The sequence below is a fragment of the Fonsecaea multimorphosa genome (genome assembly GCF_000836435.1).
Source record: "Fonsecaea multimorphosa CBS 102226 unplaced genomic scaffold supercont1.31, whole genome shotgun sequence".
NCBI lineage: Eukaryota > Fungi > Ascomycota > Eurotiomycetes > Chaetothyriales > Herpotrichiellaceae > Fonsecaea > Fonsecaea multimorphosa.
Genome location: NW_015971665.1, coordinates 349,404 through 368,763, shown reverse-complemented (window position 1 = coordinate 368,763; position 19,360 = coordinate 349,404). Strand labels below are relative to the sequence as shown.

At 53.8% G+C, this 19,360-nt stretch overlaps 5 protein-coding genes across 5 annotated transcripts; 1 reads left to right on the top strand and 4 right to left on the bottom strand.

Annotated features, from left to right (window-relative positions):
* Positions 1 to 190: 190 nt before the first annotated feature.
* Z520_10662 (uncharacterized protein) lies at positions 191 to 1,898 on the bottom strand (the record flags this gene model as incomplete). The annotated part of the gene is made up of 4 exons (XM_016781154.1): positions 191 to 468; positions 527 to 1,069; positions 1,128 to 1,529; positions 1,589 to 1,898. The coding sequence occupies 4 exons, from the start codon at positions 1,896 to 1,898 to the stop codon at positions 191 to 193; spliced, it is 1,533 nt and encodes a 510-aa protein (XP_016627879.1).
* Positions 1,899 to 3,469: 1,571 nt separating this feature from the next.
* Positions 3,470 to 5,372, bottom strand: Z520_10661 (uncharacterized protein; the record flags this gene model as incomplete). The annotated part of the gene is made up of 2 exons (XM_016781153.1): positions 3,470 to 4,802; positions 4,852 to 5,372. The coding sequence occupies 2 exons, from the start codon at positions 5,370 to 5,372 to the stop codon at positions 3,470 to 3,472; spliced, it is 1,854 nt and encodes a 617-aa protein (XP_016627878.1).
* A 2,621-nt stretch (positions 5,373 to 7,993) lies between these two features.
* On the bottom strand, positions 7,994 to 9,336 carry Z520_10660 (uncharacterized protein; the record flags this gene model as incomplete). The annotated part of the gene is made up of 2 exons (XM_016781152.1): positions 7,994 to 8,122; positions 8,176 to 9,336. The coding sequence occupies 2 exons, from the start codon at positions 9,334 to 9,336 to the stop codon at positions 7,994 to 7,996; spliced, it is 1,290 nt and encodes a 429-aa protein (XP_016627877.1).
* A 6,132-nt stretch (positions 9,337 to 15,468) lies between these two features.
* Z520_10659 (uncharacterized protein) lies at positions 15,469 to 16,368 on the bottom strand (the record flags this gene model as incomplete). The annotated part of the gene is made up of 1 exon (XM_016781151.1): positions 15,469 to 16,368. One exon carries the CDS (start codon positions 16,366 to 16,368, stop codon positions 15,469 to 15,471), a length of 900 nt encoding a protein of 299 aa, XP_016627876.1.
* A 1,599-nt stretch (positions 16,369 to 17,967) lies between these two features.
* Positions 17,968 to 18,615, top strand: Z520_10658 (uncharacterized protein; the record flags this gene model as incomplete). The annotated part of the gene is made up of 2 exons (XM_016781150.1): positions 17,968 to 17,979; positions 18,202 to 18,615. 2 exons carry the CDS (start codon positions 17,968 to 17,970, stop codon positions 18,613 to 18,615), a joined length of 426 nt encoding a protein of 141 aa, XP_016627875.1.
* Positions 18,616 to 19,360: the final 745 nt, after the last annotated feature.

Sequence of the window (19,360 nt, the reverse complement as noted above, 5' to 3'; positions counted from 1 at the left end):
CTAAAACTGCCTCGATTCCTGGGTTCCTGCTGCTGCTTGCCCCGTGTCCGACGACCCAAGAAAATCGATAAACGCCATCAGCATGGTTGGAGCAGAGTGTGGAATTTCCTGGTTAAAGTACATCACCGGTAGTCGTTCAAGTCATCATGTACCTCCGGTTAGCCGCCTGCTCTTTTTCCTTCCAGACTCCTTACTTCTCGAAAAGAGCGACCTTGGTACCGTTACGGCTGGCCAGCGTCACCGTCTGCCACTCGCGCCACTCCCCGTCGTCTCGGCTCTCGATCCTCGGGAAGGTCTGAATCAATCTGATGGTTGCATAGGATGCCTCAAGTAGGGCGTACTGCTGGCCCACACAGATGCGAGGCCCTCCATTGAACGGCAAGTACTCCCAGCCCGGTCGGAGGGTCTCCCACCGCTCTGGCTTGAACTCTAGCGCGTCGGGTCCATAGAAATCCATACGTCGGTGCACTGGCTCAAGGGTTAGTATTGTCGCAGGTGCGTCAATGCCTCAACGCAAAAGACTTACTGGACCACGGTGAATATGCCACCACTTGCCCCTTCCGCACCAGCACAGGCGCCTTGCCATCCACTCCTCCACCAAGAGGCAGGATTGTGTCGCGGATGGCCTCACGACTGTTGCCGGGCACGACTGGCATCAGCCGGAGTGACTCGTTCAGTGTCCATTTCAGATACTTCATCTCCTTGATCGTGGTGTAGTCGGGCTTCTCGCCGCCGAGCTCATCCACCTCAGCCTTCAACTTGGCCCAAACATCCGGTCGCTTCGACAGTACGTGCCAAGTATTTGCCAATAAGCCTGCCGTGGTATCGCGGCCTGCGAGGAGGATATTAAGCAATTCCGACCGGAGGGCGTAGGGATCCTGGGTCTGGTTGAGCAAGGCGTGAAGGAAGACGTAGCGCTTGTTGGGATCCTGCTTCCCGGTCTTCAGCTCCTCGATGGCTTCCTGAATGATTTCGTCGGCAAAGCCGTGTACGATCTTCACGCTCTTCTTATATTCTGGATCGGGGATATAGTCAAGGAGACCTCCCGAGCGGAAACTCTTGCCGCAGGCTGCAAAACAGTCATACATTAGTCCAGTCTCACCCCCAGGACTAGCCATCGTACGCACCTTCAGTCACATAGACAAAAGCCTTGACAAACTCGCTAGCGGACTTAGTCTCCAGACCTGGTGCTAGCGTGTTTGTCGATCGGCCAAATAAGAACTCGGTCGCAGAATCCATGGTCAAGCCGAAAAACAAATCTTGCAGATCGACAGTAGAGCCATCTCGAGGCACGGAATCAATGAGATGGGAGACGTGCGCTTCAAACATCTCGAGGTCGGCCACCTGCTGACGGGTGAAGTTGGGTCGAACCATGGAACGAGATCTCTCCCAGGCGGCCCCGTCGTTGGCGAAGATGCCATGGCCAAAGATGGGGAGGAAGACTTGTCTCCGTCTCGTGCCCAGGGAGAAGTCCTGAAACTTGGTGGACAGGATGGTCTTGATGATCTCGGGTTCAATGGTGGAGATGACTATTGTCCAAATGAGTCCGCTGTCCGGCCTGCAAGGCATGGGGAGAGGGGATACGTACTCGTGTTTTTGGCCAACTTCAATTTGAGGGTGTTTCTGCCATTGCTGAAGTTTCTGAGGCGAGTCGCCTCATGCATTCGACCTTCCTTGCCGGATTGGACCATCTGCTTAATCACGTCCAAACCGTAGAGCTTGCCCATGATGCCCTTGTGTGGGTACCACACAACGTCCTCGCACCCATTGTCCCGTACCATTCGGCGCCTCCGAGCACCGGTGGTCAATTCATAATAGATCCGGTGAATGATAAAGGTCACGACAAGAGCGACGAGAAGGACGGGGATGGAAAGATGAGGCATGGACATGGCTGCCATGGTTTGATGCAGGATGATGAGGATGCCGCAAGAATGGAATCAAGATTGTCAAGCTGGTTGGGATGGATTTGATTCAGCTTTTGGTGGATAGCTATAAGTCAGTCCCGCAAACGGGTGGCCTGTGTCAAAGCGATGCGAAGGCAAGGGATCCAGTTGGGTGCCAGTTGGGTGAGTGACGGATGCGACCGATTGATGTAAGCAGGGCAAGCGAGGGCGACACCCAGGCGAGAGAATGTCGCTTGGTAGGCTTGTCTCAGCTACAGCCGCTGTGTTAGCAGTGTGCAATGATACAATTTGAGTGACAGACGGTGGTGAAGGATGATGGGGGAGCTTGGTTATGTATCACCACAAAGATTCCACGAGCCAACCACGCGTTCATATGTGTCGAGGGACATGATGCGAACGGTGGTCCAGTTAGCAAAAGTGCATCAAGGGCTGATCCTGCTGATCCAAGCTGCAAAACCCAAAACCGGACCTTTAGCGAAGTCAAGGGAGCTCACCGAGTTAAGGCGTCTAGGCTGCAGGATTTTGATGTTGCAGTGTGACTCGGAACGGCCTCAGCCCCGAGAGGGATAAGCATTGTCTTTTCGATCTCCATAGGTCCCTGACGGAGGAAGGACCAGAAAAGAGTTAAAAGCAAGATACGAGTGGAATACAGGAAATACGATGAATGGCTGCCTGTAAGAGACGCTCAAGGGGTAACCAAGAAGAGCCCAGGGCGACCAAGGAAGATGCCGAGGCACAAATGCTTGCACCGGGTGGATATTTTGACTTTTTGCAAAGAGGGGAATGAGGTGAGAGCAAAGTGGGAGGGAGAATGATGATACCTAATTACCTAGGTACCTACTAAGGTAGGTACTCAGCAACTTGAGAGCGACACAAGAAGCAACGTCTTGTCATGGTCGGGAATTCCACGCGGGAGAGGGAGAGGGGAGAGGGGACAGGATCAAGATCAAGATCAAGGGTCAGACGGCGAACCCGATGGCCGACAACACAACAATCATAACCAGAACCAGCCTGGCAGCCCCTGGGAGTCTGGAAGCCTGGGATTCGTACACTCTAGCCGTGGTGAATAACAAACACAAGTGGAATTGTGTAGACTCTACCGAGTACTCGGTACACGACATTCCATCCCTTTGCTCGCTTGGTGTCCGCAGAAGTCAGCCAGTCCACATGCACTACTACTGTGCTACTACAGCCCACTGGTTCAAGCCCCCGACGGTCCAATTAGTTATCCCATCCTCCCGACAGAGACATCGACAACCCTACTCCGTACCTATGGTACCTACCTAGGTAGGTATTCATCAGCACGCATTGGATCATGATGAATGATGGTGACGCCGGCGACAACAGGCTGCAGCACCCCTGACCTTCTTTCCTACCCGATAGACAGCGTCCTGACGTGTGGACAGACATAAAAACCGATCGATACCCGCCCAGCAGAGCCATCCATCCCAATACCCTTGCACCCAATGGCAATCATCCTCTCTCCATTCCACATGTGTTCGAGGAATTCCCAAAAAGCAAAATCTGCCAGATGCGACAGCTACCCTCCTTTGCAGCCTCGCCCACTATTCTCGGCCCTGACGACCTTGCTCGCGACCTGTATCATGCTTCCCTCGGCCACGATACCCTCCTCTCGCCCCGAAGCTGCCGCCGCCTCGCCCTCCCGCTTTCTCTCCTCCGCCATTAGTCGTGGCTCTTCCTCGACTTTTCCCTCCATACCGGCCACCACCACTGCCACTGCTTCTGCCTTTGCCGCCCACCTTGAATTCAATCTTCTTGAGTGGGCGCGCCACCGTGTCGAGCCCATCGAGCCCTAATGCGGCTCTCCTTGCCGAGCTCACTTTCCATGGCTGGAATATTTCCTGCGCGTCCTCCAGACCACGTAGTTCTTCCACCCAAGCCTTGCAATACTCACCTTGGGGATCGTAGTCGCAGCCTTGTTTGATCGGGTTGAACACTCTGGCTTCACCTCGAGGGTCATTCCCCACTCCAGCCACGTATTGCCAGTTGCCCCAGTTGGAGCTGACGTCGTAGTCGGTCAGCATGCATTCATACCACTCGGCCCCCAGCTTCCAGTTGATCCCCAGGTGCTTAGCTAGGAAGCTTGCCACGTTTTGTCGGGCTCGGTTGCTTGTGTAGCCTGTGTGGTAGAGTTCCCGTTGACTGGCATCGATCAACGAAGTCCCGGTTGTCCCGCGCAAAAATCTGTCCAGCATTTCTGCAACTTCCGGGCCGCTACCTTTGCTACCAGGTGTCTTCCACGGATAAGAGTGATCGTTCCGAAACCCCTCGAGCCGAAACAACCGATAACCAAATTTTCGTGTAGAGAGCCTCATATAGTCTCGCCATAAAAGCTCAAAGCGCACAGCAGCAGTGCCTGGATTCTCACCTTTCCCGTATCCTTTTGTGTCCCGGAATCGGTCATCCCGACCTTCCTCGAACTCGAGCAAGTGGAAATGTATTTGACGGGCGGTGATGCAACCGAGCGCTAGCCAAGCGGAAAGTTTGGTGGAGAAGTCTGTTCCTAACAAGCCGTTGCGGGTATCTTTATATCTAGTCATGGCGCCCGATCGAATGAGTCCCTCTATGCGTTTCAGTCCTTCCGCAGTGCCCCCATGGAAAGGATAAGCAGAAGCAACTCCTGAGGAAGGGGAAAGAGGAGGCTTGGAGAGAGGCGGGCTGGCCATGAGCGGTTTCATCAGCGCCGATTTCAACTTCTCAAACGTGTCAGGTATCGTGAAAGGGCGGGTTTGTAACGGCAAGAAGGTTGGCAGCGGCGGCAGCGATGATGGCGGAGGGAGGGGTTTTCGTGGCGCATCTCTTAACGGCTCGACCGACTTGCGGTAGCTCGTGAAGACATCTGGAAGATCAGATGGTTTATCGAACGGTAAATCTCGGCTATGACGAGTCAGTCCGGCTCAACATTCCACTTATCGTCCATGCATACTCATCGATGAAGTATTTCTCGTCCAGCCATAATCTGAAACTTGTCCCGAACTTCTCAGCGGCTTTGCGGGCGTCCCGCTCCTCTCGTTTCTCCTCCACCCCTTCCTCCTCAGTCATCCATATCGCCGACACAGACACTTCCTCAGCTTGTCGGAACTGATCCAGAATGTCTTCGACGACCCGGCCCACAAGGCCGACACGGACCAAGAGACCACTACCTAAACCCTCAAGCTGAGATTTGAGATCCCAAATCGACTCGGTGAGAAATTTGGCTCTATGAGGTCCACATCTCCAGAACTTTCCCACCTCTGAACGCGCCTCGGGGAATGGTGACTTGGATCCAGGTTCAGAGAGGAATCCAGAGACCTCGACCTGCTGGGCTGCGAAAACATAGACGGGGAGAAGGTGAGTGAATGGTTTTTCCGCCTGCTGGCTGAGCTTATTGACCTCTTGGAAGACGGGATTATCTGGAAGTCGGAGGTCTCGTCGTAGCAGGTATATCAGCACACGATGGGCGGTCATTGGGCCAGGTGCAATGCCGAGGACCTTATTTTGGCTTATAAGAGAGCCCTGCCCTTGGGCGAATACCGGACTGTGCTCTGAATGAGACTAGAATGATGGCCTTGCAACCTCAAAACTTAGAAAAGCTATCCAACCTTGCGGAAAGAAGTCGTAGGAGCCTCGTGATCGAAAAAGCTTCTCTTGGAGGCTGGGCAGTTGATTTATGAAAGTGTCTGAAGAGAACAGGGCGGCCTGACTAAGTAGACTTGGTGCCGGTGTCAACGGAAAGCGCAAGACTCGCCAACAAACCAGAGACTGACAGCAGTGGCGCTCGGTGACGAGTCAACGACCGTAGCTAATCAGCTGGCGACAGATGGCAAAGCAGTGACCTTCTCAGATGGTCGATGTGATCGACCAGGGTGTAATAGAGGCAGAGAGGCCCTAGATCCGTACGCTGTACGCGGATTGAGCGGCAAGGGACTAATGGTGCAGGAGGAACATGCCTCACGAGACTAATTCTGCCGGGCGTCGATGCGGTCAAGGATAAGTTATCATGAAATCATTGGGAAAGGACTTGAGAAAGCGGAGCCAGAAAAGGGTGGCATCTGGGAGCCAAGCTTGAACCTTGAGAACCCTTGAGGATGAATGGAAGGATGGACATGGCCCGCAGGGCGCTGGCAATGTGTCAAAATGTACGTGGACGGATGGATTGGTGGAAGGGCCGATTTGTGGCTGAAGCAGGACAAAGGCAGCAGAGCAAGCATCATGGCGGGACGCGAGAGGGGGATGGGTTGGAAACAAGGTTCGATCTGAGGTCGGAATAGTCGATCTGCGAGATCGATAAGTGGAGCTTCAGAGTGGTACGAGGTAGCGCCGATCGATCGGGGAACGCATGGACTGGCTTGTCAGTTGAATACATACCTGGTATGTACCACATAAGCGGCCTTCAGGCAAAACGTGGGTTTCCAGGGCCGGGGTTGGGTTTGCGAGACATGACCGCCGTGAGTTTGTTTGACGTGAGAGGCAGAGTCGTGGCTGAGAGGAGGGGAGCAAAGAGGGAGTAAACGGGAAGCTGATTTGAGCAGCCACTAGCCATTCGCTTAACTGCTGCAAGGTAAACTTTTTGCTGCAGTAATAAATGGCACAAGCACAGGCCTGCACGTAGCTGCATCCGGAGGGCTGGAATGAGCGTGCACTGGACATTGGATTCCGTCTTGAGTCAAACTGGCTGTTGTTGGTCGGTACCGCCATGGTGGCTGGCCTTGACCGCACCTTGATTGCGATAGCACAACCCTGCCAGAGTAAGCGCGGAAGAGAATGAGAAGAGGCACTTAGGTATGTGTGTGTGTGTGTGTGTGTGTGTGCAAGTGAGAAGTGTCCAAATTGAGGTTTCTTTCCTTTTCCTCGCTTCGCCTCTCTCGGTCCATAGCTCTTTTGAGGGGCTAGGATGCCTTCGTCGTGTCTGTCAACGACTCAACCGTAGAGATCGTGTAACGTTTCATGGGTGACTGGCACCGGGTGAGATGAGGAGCCGAGGATTACACAAATGGCTGCACCTGTCTAGAAGTCTGGTTTGGCTGACCACGTCGTTGGACGGCTCCTGGTCCCGGCCAGGTTGTGGTGCATTGCTTCTGTGTCTAGGCTATCGAGGAGCTTGGACTGGAAAGGCCTTCGAATTGAGCAGGTTGAACAAGGAATGTTTGGCTGCATGCTTGCGCGAGGCACTGATGGGAGCGAGAGTAGGAGAGGGAGAATCCACTTACAAGTACGAGGTACGCAGGTGACTGGCTCGCTCGCTCGCTCTCTCGCTCGCTTGTTTCGCTACCTGCCCGAGAGTGCCGTGGTGGGGCTACTCGGACTTTCACGTGATTTCTGCTTCCCCGCAGTCGGCGGAAGGCTGAGAAAAGGGGCGTCGAGGGCGTGAGGGCGTGAGGGCGTGAGGCGTGAGGGCGTTGGTGTTGGCGGCGCCTCTCCCGCAAGCGAGGCTGGCGCCATTTCGAAAGCCCGAGTCAAGCCACACTCGCGTGGTTTGCAGGGATCTTCCCAGTCACCAAACTTGACTGTGGCTACATCATGCGTTCCACGGAATTTATCATACAGTACACGCAATACATGGCACCAGTAGACAGCACGGGTCAACCAGCGGGTCAGTGCTTCAGGCGCCAACGCCATGCCATGCCATGCCAGTCAGTAGGGCCTCTGTGGGCTCGCCGCATTCCCAACGCCCCAGGCATCATCAATATGAACACCCACCAAAATGTATTCATTAAAGGTTTTATTGATTCCGTCAGAAATTTTTCCAGTATCCTCTGGTGCTCGGCTGAGTCTGTCATGCTCACAACCACACGCCCTGCCTGAAAATAAGTTACCAATATAGTCCTTGTCCTGTCATGCCATTCCGCTGGGTATAATGAACAAAATGGTTTATCAGGAATGCCCATTCCTAGTAATAGAATCCGTCAAAGTCCATCCATCTCATGCCGCCTGTTGCAGACGTTCTGGCCATCCATCAAGTCATAACCCAAAAACATTGAATTAGAAAAACCACACAAGACAACAGCCACCCAAGATTCGATATTGTACAGTCGCTCAGTGAAAGAAATTATTTGCAGCCAGCAGTGAAGCGAGAGGTGACGCTTTGATTAAGCTGCGGGCGCAGCTGCTGGGCTTTCGTTAATGCCATCGCTTCCGGACTCAGATTTGACACCGTCCTCTCTAGCCGAAGAATCAGGCGGCTTGCCAGTGCCGCAGCCTTTGACCAGGATATGCCGCTGTGACCCCAAGTTAGTTTGGTTGTAAATCACAATCGGTCACCAGTACTTACTTTGAGCGCGTCTTTGCGAGAAAAGCTTTTGTCACAGTGACTGCAAGGAAAGGGCTTTACAGCAAGGTGGATCCTCTTGTGTCTCTTCAAATCATGGTTGCGATTGAAACTTTGCGGGCATTGATCGCACTTGAAGGGACGATCGTGTACCGGTTGTTGTTGAGGAGTATTGCTCCGTTGCTGGCCATACATCGTCTGAGGATTTGCGGCATAACCACTGTTGAAGGCCATGGGCAGCATATTAGCCTGCATGTTGCCGACCATTGCCATTTGAGCGCCTGGACTATGGACATTGGACATGATCGGGCCAGGCATGGCGGGCAACGAATACGAGGGCGGGGGAGGGCGCATGAAAGGAGCCTGGTGTTGAGGTCCTTGATGGAGCGGTGGCGAGACTCGAGGAGCAGAAAGGGAATGGGGATGAGGGCTCTGTGATACTGGAGTCGCGGATGCATAATGATACCCAGGGTGTTGAGCCGTAGTTGTCATGGTTGCATACAGAGCGGGATTCGATGCAGCTCGACTGACCCCGTCACCCGGTGTCACGGGAGACTGCTGGCTGGGTGGCCTCACACCATTTGGCAGCGGTGATATGATGGTCTGCTGAGCCGTAGGATGGGTAGCACTTGCAGGCGAAGAGAGCTGCATAGGGGCACCGTACGATTGGACCGAATGGAGGTCATACGGCGGAGGCGGTAATGCGGAAGCCTCTCCAGCTGTAGGAGAGTTGGTGCTATTCCTCAATGAGGCTCCTGGCATTGGCGAAAAAACAGAACGGGCGGCAACAAGCGATCCATTCTGCCAGGAAGGGGGTGTGAAGCCGGTGTGGAACCCGGTCGGCGTGGTACCTGCTCCGAATAGCGTGGGCGTATAGGGCAACACTGGACCTGCTGCGCTGTTTGGAGTGGTTCCTGTGGGAATAGCTGATGAGGCAGCGCTGCTCTCAGAGGCCGAATTAGACGGAGGGGTCAGAAGTTGTCCTACGTTGATAGGCGGTACAGCCTGGGACGTATTGATGCCCGAGAGAGGGGGGAACTTCTGACTTGATACCACCGGGTTGAACTGAAGAGTGGTAGGAGGTGGGAGCTCGAGACTAAAGGCGGCTTGCCTGCGCTGGCTCAAGCTGGAAGGTGTGGTAAGGCCATCCAGGGTTGTCCCCATTGGAAGGGGGATTGCGACGGACGCCAGAGTGACTGATGGGGGAGGTTTTATTGCGGGATCCGCTGTCTCTGAGAAAGAGAGGTGAGAATTAACACGCCGGGGGATTTCGATCTAGCGAGAAATCAATGGCTCTCGTTCTTCTTTTGTTATCGGCGATGTCGGCGGCAGAGGGCAGAAAAGGAGGTACAAGCAGATCAGACGGTTGTTCGTGAACGAGTTTCGTCTTTTGAACGAGTCGTCAAAACGGATGTACCTTCGATTATCGTGGTGGTCGGATAGACGATTTTGATACAAGTTGTTGTTCTCGAGGACAACCCAAGCTTTATGTGATATATTTCAACAGCGCCTGTACGCGATGCAGACCGGCAACTTTGATGGTGGAGTACTCGTGAATGAAGATCAGTTTCGTGGACCGGGAACGCGGTTGGGCTGACTTGTCCGGCTTTCTCAGTGGTCGAGGGGCTTTTCTATGGTCAATGGGCCTTCTTTTGGGGATAATCGAGGAAAAAGATCTGCACGGACTCAACCCAGGCCGATAGTGACAGTTCTCCTGCTGGATCCTGCAGGCAAATATGGGGGATGAAGAATAGTGCGGCCTCAGTCAAACCCTCAGAATCGAGACGAGGTGACGATGACGGCAGGCGTGGAGGTAGGATCCTGCACACGCAGACAAGAAGAGGATGAGAGGAGGATTTTGAAATCAGGCTATGAAGAGGGCAGTTCGGGGACGATTTCAAAGATTGAAGAATACTCGAGGTCGCGATCCTTTTGGTCGGGGCAACACATGGCGCTCTTAGCGGGCAGCTGGCGGCCGGCTGGCTGGACGGGCCTGTCGCCCTCGTCGCCTAAAAAGAAGAGAGCTGGTCCAAAACGGACAGCGGAGACAGGAGGTGCTAGGATATGATGGGTATGGTCGCGATGGGCGCTGCTGTGCGGGCTGCAGACTTTGGACGGGGTGGGGGGGCGTGTTTTTTGGGCCTTTAACGCCGAATAGGATAAGGCTTGAAGGTGAGCAAGGACGGACAGAGAGTCAGAGACCTGATTGCTGATTGTCGGGGCACGCTGGCGTGAACAAAGGTGTGGAGCTGGCCATCTGGTCAAAGGTCAGTAGCTGGTCATGCAGGCAGAGAGGAGACACCTGAGAGGAGAGTTTTGGTCAGGGATGATGGTGGGCGGGACACGGAGAGGCTAAGAGTCGAGCACCAGGCAGGGAGACAGGGGCAAGGGAAGCGAGCAAGATGGATGAACTACGCTCTGAACGAAGGAACGTGTTTTAGGAGTCCTCTCTCCCCCCTACGATGGGATGGGTCTTGACATGGGTCCCGCCGGCTGGGGGTCTCAGTTTCCGATGGTGATGGTTGACGAGGAGGAGAAAAGAGCACACAACAGTCTGGACCGAGCGCTGCAGCCAGAGTTTGATTCCCAAACGGGATCGCAAGAAATTGGATCCTGAGGCACCGCTATGCTGGAACCAGATTAGCACCAGAGGCATGGTTAGGTGTGATGAGTTCTCTCTGCGTGGTGTTGGTGGAGAAAGTCCTGACAAGTACCAGTAGAAGGGAAGAAGGGGGGGAAGTTTGGGAAGTTGGAGGGGTGGGTTTGTTGGCAGTGTGCTTTGCGCTGTGCAGGCGCTTCGAGGAGGGGTGCTTCAATAAAACCTACCTAGGCAGGTAGCCTGAGTGAGTACAGGGAGTTGCTTTAGAGCCCTGAGATGCTGAGCACAACTGTTGTTTCACTGAGATACAGTGTCGATACTACTAGGTACAGGCGGTGATGCTCCCCAGCACGGCTTGTCCTCCAGGGAAGCCCAGGTCAACTACATGTAGTATTACCGGTAGGTAGGTTAGGTATATCTGGAGGGATCTTGGGGGCAGATTTTCGGGTAGCGAGATACCTAGTAGGCTCTCCTCCTCTAACCTTTGGAGAGGGCCCCTACCTAGACTTAATCCATACATGGTACTTACAGGTCTGTGCTCTCCTTTGGTAACCTATCAGGCACCCAGATTCAGTTGAGCTGCTTACCCCCAGGTCCTGCTAGCACCCAGCGAGCCCAGCGAGCCCAGCGAGCCCAGCTAGTATTGTATCACCCAGAGCACATGACGGCTGGCCACGGCAATAATCATCCCCGGTATCCATGTGTCCAGGTTCCAACATGTTACACCTGCCTAATCAATTCTAACCAGTCACCATGGTCATCAACTCGGTTTACCACTCCTTCGACTAACCACTGCTTGCAAGTGTGTGCACCAAACCGCGTACCAAACCGTCAATCGTTCCTACGGTATCTTTGAAATTCCCTATCATGGTTATTTGGCAGTGCTTCTCCCTCCATTTCCATGAACCTTTGACTCTCCCGTTACCGCCCCTGGAACTCTGTAATATTGACTCGTGTTCGGTGTGTCCACCCTGCGTCAAAATTGGTTCTTTGCCCCCCCATTATTTTTATCATCTTGTTCCAAGGAAAATCCCTTCCCGACATGAATCCTAGCCCTGGTCATTTGGCCCGCCATGGTCTGTGTGTTTTTTGTCTTTATCTTGACCGTGCTAGCTACAATTTACCTGGACAGGCTCCATCTCAGGCAACCTTCTCGTCCAATATCCCGTACCTATGGTTCTTTTGCCCGCGGCAACCCCATCGACTCGCACTTGTATCTAGTGTGCTCAGTGCCCCCCTTCCTCTCTTCATCAGGCTCACTAGCTAGGCGACAAAACCAGAGCTATCCTCTTTACCGATCTCTTACCCTCCCCAGTGCATCATCCACCTAACCCAGTCCGGCTTAGAGAAGTACAAGACGGGAAAAAGGAATAAACCTCTGGCACTGTTTGTTCGCTGCAAAGGACATCACCTTACCAACCTTCACGGCCTCGCCGTTGGTCAAAGGATGTTTCAGGGGGGTTTCCTTGCGACCACGCTCCACGAGCCACTTTTGCCGAGCTTTGCTGAAGGGTAGATTCAACCAACACCATGCCGGATCTTTTCCGACCTGGATTGATTCGAAAGGGCTTCTGTCAAGTTCTCATGTTCTGATCCGAGGTTTTGACCTGAAGTTCACCCCCACCACTACAGCTTTGTGCGGAAGCTGTCACCTTGACCCGATATCATCTCCCTAGGGCCCCAATTCAAACAGGTCACGGTGCACAATCGCCACCTAGATATGAGGCTGGTAGGCAAGTCAGGGCCTGCTTGGGACATGTCCCATGGACGGGTTGCAAACAGTCTCGGGCCCTACACTCTGTGAGGCAAAATTTGCAGGCAATTGTCGGTCATTATGCGCACAGACGTTTGGGGTTAAAGCTCCCTTCATCCATCACTGGCAGTGACCGCTAAACCCCACCACCACAATGGTCTTTGGCCGACCAACCAGCAGTAATACGATCTTTAGCCCCGGGCTAGTCCTCGGCGCATGCATTAGTGCTGTCTCCTATTCGGCGGTTCAGTTCTAAGCGACCTGAACTCTGGGAGCGGATCAAGCAATTTCCAGTGCCATGTGGCTGCCACCTTCTTTTTCGATGCTCCTAAAGCGTCGTGAGTTGATCGGGGCTGAGCGTCGAGCACGCTTGCTGGGCGTTTTGCCTGTCCCTCACATGCATTCTGAATCCAATCCAGCTACGCTCCACCCGCATTGAGACTATTCTGCTTATCCTGGAAGTTCAGCCAGCCATAACTGTGCTGTAAAAACAGCCACCATCAACTAGGCGGCGCCAACCTGCCCTTTTGGCCTTCAACAGATCGATCTGTCCAGCGCGGTGAGGCTGCCACGCTTCTGACACTTTCATGCGACGACGCAAAACGGGCTCTCCAAACCTTCCAATGGAACTTTGATGCCGGCCTCTACAAGAGGACGCCCGCCGTTTTGCATGGCGAAGCTGGGCATGGAGATCATCCGTCTTATCTCAGTGGCTGCCCGATACAGATCGTCCCCTGTTCATCAGTCTTGCTGTCGCCCACTATTACACTTCTCCCCCATCTACGCTGATCAAGAAGATAGACGATACTCAGTCTTCCAATTTGGGGTTCCTCGCTCAGTCGCGTGGCCGAGCTTTCCATGCGATTCGCTATTGGACGTGAGCTCAGTAAGCGCTTTACGTCAAACCTCATCCCCTAAAGTCCAGCAGCAATTTCGGAGAGCCTGGCTTGTCACGAGGCAAACTAATGTGCTCGGGGTTTCTGAAGGGGGCCTGTGGGCACTCGACGAGCAGCAGCTTTAGGGGATGGCCAATGGCGGTCCTCCCTACGCGAACCGCTAAACTGCTTGCAAGACTCCCAAAGATGCCCCTGCAGATCGCGTCTTCGACCTCGTTGCTGACACCCGCTTGCCGGGGTTTCTGGGGCTGCTCCGCTCCAGCAGGCTCATTGGGCTGATAGTGCGCTATTGGTTTACCATCCTGGCATTTCCCGAAGGAAACTCCCTGATACAATGGTATAATTTTCCGTCCCTATGCAGCCTCACTGACGTTTCGAAGTCAAACAGATCCCAGGCCATCTGGATGTTGCAGCTTTTCAGCCTCCCTGCCGACTTGTCCCAAAGTCTAGAACCCGGATCAAGCAGTAGGTCGGAAATTGTGTCCTCCGACCTACGGTCGCTTGCCGCCAACCCATCGCTTAAGCCGCATATGCTACGTACAGAACACCATTATTTTCATGCATTTACGGACTTGACAATCCGCTGGCCGCATTGCGTGCTGCTTGCCGGTCCTTGTTCTTTACGTGCTCTCTGGCCCTTGAAATCAATAGATCTGTGAGTGGAGCCTAAGCATTCGTCAACCCCTTTTGCCTCGATGGGCCTGGGGCATTCAGGGCTGAGGCGACTATCACTGGAGTCTTGCAATCTCGGCGTCTTCTGCCAGAACTCAAAAACCAATGTCCATCATCTACATGTTTCGGGAATCTGCATGCGGCCTCACGAACAGCAACTTTGTCGCGGATAGGAGGAAAGTGGATCCGTTTTCCGACAAGAGCTGCAGATGTTGCACATGGCATTGTCAAAGTACCCGACTCCTGGTTCTGACGTATCGGGCTTTGTTTCTGCGATCCCCCGGGACTGATCAATGCGATGCATTTAAACACTGTTTGCAGATTCCACACCCATGGGTCGAGCTGGCAGTTCCATTTCGACTATGTACGCATAGTCGACTAGCCCCTTTTCACCTCCCACCTGGAGGGTCGCTGAATGGTTGCTGGAATCCGCGGCTGGGAGCGGCTTAATGCCTCCTCTTCGAAGCATGAGGTCAGGAGATCGGACGTAAACAAATGTCGCGATCGTCACGTCACGTCTCTACCACAAACCTTATGTTCCTGGTGGCTTCTGAGGCTAACCTCAACTACCAAGTACTGAAGGCCTGAGGGCTGGTGGGCTTCCCACCGACGCCCCTATTTGACTCAAGCCAATTCCCCGACCCCGGCTTACCCGCGAGAAAAGAACCGACAAGGAGGCGAGAAATCCTGGCATCCGAGCGCCACGGCATCGACCAGAGTTGGCTCCGACCTTTGCCGCATCTCAGCCTTACCGAAGTCTAGGCTTGGGTCGGTGAAGGAGCGGCAGAGACGCTGATATCCACATCTTCACATATTGAGTGTCCTTCAATCTCTTGACTTTCTGCCCTGGCGAGCGGGTGGCGATGTTGCACGAGTGAGGACTTGACGGTTGATCAGGTGCGAAGTTTCTGAACAGACCAACGGGCCGCCTCAATTGACGAGAGCCTTCTTTTCGAAGGCCGTTGGCAAAGTGTGAGCTACACCACCAACATTGGAATCCTTAGTCACTGTTATCTCAACCGGCCTGCATTGTCCAGAGGACACTAGTCGTATTCTCCCAAAGCATATTGCACTCGGGAGTGCTTGACCGTCGAAGCCACACACGTCCAAGGCTATGTACGGTGCGACTGGCCAGTCATGAACGTTTACAAAGAGTGCCATGCGGAATTCAGAGACCTTCATGTATCGACCACGCCGTCGACCGGTGTAAGTGGTGTTTTCGACCCTGTGGCCTGTGCTGCTGGGATGAATGAGGCACGTTTCTCCTGACGCTGAGGCCCAGGAACCGAGGTGCACGGCTTCTTTTCCCGCTTTCCGCTGAACGAGAAATGTTCGAGTCGAGAGAATTTCACGAGAGACAGGGCGACTCCTCATAGTTATTCACCGCTTTCTTTCCAAGTAAAACAGAGGTGTTTTCCACGACCTGTTACGTGACCGCCACTGTTTGAGGACGGTTGGTCGGCCTCGACAAAGCAGAGAGCTGTGGGTTGTCTCAGAACCTCTACCAGAGCTCTAAATTCCCCAGGCCCGAGATCCAAGTCGAAATGTATTTCTTTAGCACGCCTCGGCATGCGCATCACGTAAATATAAGGATTCAAGAACTCCTTCCGGTCACTCTCCACAAGGTTACTTTGCAAGTCCTGCAAAGCTCTCTGATAGTCGCGGTCTGGAAAGTCGAAGGAGAAGTGCCTGTCCCAGACGTGGAGATCGAGGATCAAGTTGGGTTTGGCCTGGCCTGGAGGAATGGAGGCCATGAAGTCCTTGAGGTAGGGGATGGCCGGCAACAAGATGTGGGATGCAACCTCGACGACGAGAAGGTCGAGGCTCGGACAACGTTGGTCCAAAGTGCACCAGAACGAGGTGGCATCCGAACTGTTCAGCCAGGCGGTGCGGAAGATCCACAGCGTCTTGATCGAGGCGAGCGCGATCGGACTGAGGTTGCAAAACGTCTGGAGGTCCTTGTCGAAGCAGAAGGAGCTGGAACTGTATGCAAACTCGATCGCATCGCGGGAGATGGGTTTGTTCACTCGAAAGAGGGCTGTGTGGAAGGTCGGCTCGTGGGGCGGCGCATCGCTGTCCTCGCACGGTGACCACGTTTCCCACTTTGCGAAGAAGTCGGAGCGAAAGCCCAATACGATGGGTACGGGTTTGTGACAGAACAGGTGCCCGTAGATTTGATGTCGGACCTCTATTGGGAGGTCCAGCAGACCCAGTCGCGATGGATGCTGGTGGTTGCTGCTTGAGGCACACATGACGGCGTCTGGTGTAGAGGCCATATTTCATCACAATATTGTAGAGTTGGGCAGATTCTCTTTTCTTAACTGATCAGAACCAAGCTGTCAGCACGAGAACTCTCCTTCCGCAGGGGAAGAGCACAGGTATGTACCATCCCAGACTTGTCTTCACACAGCGAGATGGAACGAAGGGAAGCAGGATTTTGCTTTTGCTCCCCAAGCGTATAACAAAGGACGGTCTTGCGGTGCAAGAATCCGTATTCCTTCTTGGACCACACGTGATTGTGGTGGTGGTTCGTGACCTCTAGGGTACCTACTAGGTAGGCAATCCACTTGGTCGGGTGAGGGTCGCATCTGCCTTTGAAGGAACATTGGTCGAAACTTGTAAGAGTCAGGCGAAGTCGAGGAGTGGCAGTGGGATAAGGCTGCCAAGTCCTGATGCCGATGCCGAGCACAAGTTTCTTTTTCTCCCCCTCTCCCAGCCTGTATTCCGCTACGCTAATACATACAAAGTCGTCGCAATTCCCAGCTTGCCCGTAATGCCACGATACGTTTCGGAACCACGTATGTGAACTTTTCATCCTGACCATGGACTAATTCTCCCCGGATCACTTCAACAATCGTCCAACAAGGCAGCGTTCCAGAAAAGGTCAGGCAATAGCATTGACGGCGAGGGTGCTTGAGCTTGCCCTCAGCAGCCTACATAGATCTTTTTACATTCCCTAGGTACCTCCCATATATGCTCCTTGACCTCCGCCTTTTCGTGGTCGTTTGGCCTCCATACGCATCAAGCAATAAATCTGCTTGTGGTTGTCGCTTCTCTCGGCTAGTTGGACTAAGTGTCACGGATATGATTTCCGAGAATCTCTCTCTGACACGCGCTGCGAGGAGAATTCGACTGACTCTATGAGACCGCCGCCGCCGCCTAAAACAACATCCCTGAGGACTCTGTATCTCATCAAAATGTCAATCCGTTCTATGTTTGCACCGGGCGTGATGACCGCAGGATGGAGGGTGCTAGGCGGTCCTGCCTCGCTTCGGAAAACAGTGCATTTTTCCCCCAGGGCGTCATCCGTGGCGTGCAGGACCTGAGCTGCGTAGAGCCCAACAGGGAGCTTCGAAACACGACAAGGCAGGGTAAAAGAAACCGAGGAAGGAAGAGGACGAGCGACCTATGTAAGCTTGCTGGAAAAGCTCAGGAAGATCGTTTAGTTGTCTGTACCGAGTAGTACCTACCTAGCGAGCCTAGGTACATGCCTGGTATGGCCAGATGGATACTGTGGACAGCCATCACGTGTTCCCTGGGAAGGGGATGACGTCGTAGTTTTCGCTTCTCCAATTACTGCGTCCCCTACCGCCCCCTACGCACCCTACGCACCCTCTCGTGCGAACCTGAACAGCGCAGCTTTCCGGACCTTTGATGATCGTCGTTCAAAGTGTTCCACCCATTGCAGCCGAATCCAGAGCGAGCGAAGCTGTCGAACTTATCAAAAGAGGCGCCTGTTCCTCCTTCTGCAACTTCCCTGATACTCAGCTCCATACCGACCTACCTCTATCCCCATCCGTTCCTTGAGCTTCAGAGCCAGCTCAGCACTCCATCGTATGTGGCAGCCCAAGCCTATGAAGGCTTTTGTATCCAACATGTTTCGCATGGTACGTTGAGATCCCTCGAGATTTCGTATTCCTGCACCTTTCCTTTCCGCCCGATCGATTCGGCTCCGGAGCTCAGCTCCCCAAGCATACCCTTTCTCTTTCTGCAAGTTTACCTTGCTACTTCTTCGATTCCGAAACATGGGGGGGAAACGGGCAGAGGAAAAAACAGAAGAAAAAAACCTTTGAGCTAACCTGACGCTTCTCGCGTATCGCCCATACCAGTCCAAGACCCTCGATGTCATCACCCTGTTCCACAAGCCCTCCGTCCCCGCGAGCGTGCGGGCGCAGACGCTCCTGAAACAGGCCTCGGCGCAGGCGGCCCAGACTGCGACCGAAGACCAGGCCTCGGACCACTCGCACCAGAACGCCACGGTGACCCGGGATCCCTTCGAGCTCGAGATCACCGAGCAGCCGCCCACGCCCGATCAGCTGAAGAGCATCTTCGAGTACGTCGGCTCTGGCCGCGCCGGGGACCTGGTCAAGGGCGCCGCCAGCGAGAGCGATGCTCTGAGGAAAGTAAAGCAGGACGGGAGCCTGTTCACACGCCCCGTCGTCGTGGATTGGAGTTCCGGAAAGGCCGTCATTGGGGACCACGACAGTGAGATCTTGAAGTTGTTGAAGGCCCAGCAGAAGTGAGGAAATGGTGGACGGCCGAGGTCGAATACCAGTCATGCGAGGACATGCAACAGGAGCTGTCGCTGTGAGGATGAGCAAAGTCGAGTTATGGTGGCCATGGGAGCACGGGAACTGAATGACAATACCCTCGAATCGCGATGGGAAGTGAGAGACGATTACGGTCTGCATCAAGTGCTATTGATGAAGCGCACAGGAGAGACAAAGTACGCCACCATTGTTTTTGTTGATTCAAGGACAGAGCGGTGGTCTATCTTTTCGAGCTCTTAAAAGTTCCGTGGTCGGTTGCCTTGATGGTATATGATTTTAACATGAAATTCACGATTTCAGATTCCCTCTCAAGCCATGAACTCCGCTGAGTCCTCCAAGCACGGAGCGGTGGGCCGTCACGGAAATCCCAATGGGAGATGACTCCGTGTTGTCCGAGTGCCAATTTCGCGATCCACTCGTTCTGGTTATGCGGTTCGTTTGAGAGATGTCAAACTGTCCCAAAAAGCAGGATCCTTTTCCCCGCCGCACGATGCTGGTCAACCCCGTTGCTTTGGGGGTCGAGACGTCTTTCTGGCTATCCCAGAGCGGTTCCTAGAATCATTTTGCTTGCATCGATTGCCAATATAAAGCAAACCCATCTGCTCTAGTCTTGTCTCCGGCACACCAGCACTGCCTTGCTAGCACCTTTACAGAGGCAGGTCAGTTTCGGACGTCGAAGTGTAGCACCTCAGAGCCACCAATCTGGACGCAATTACCA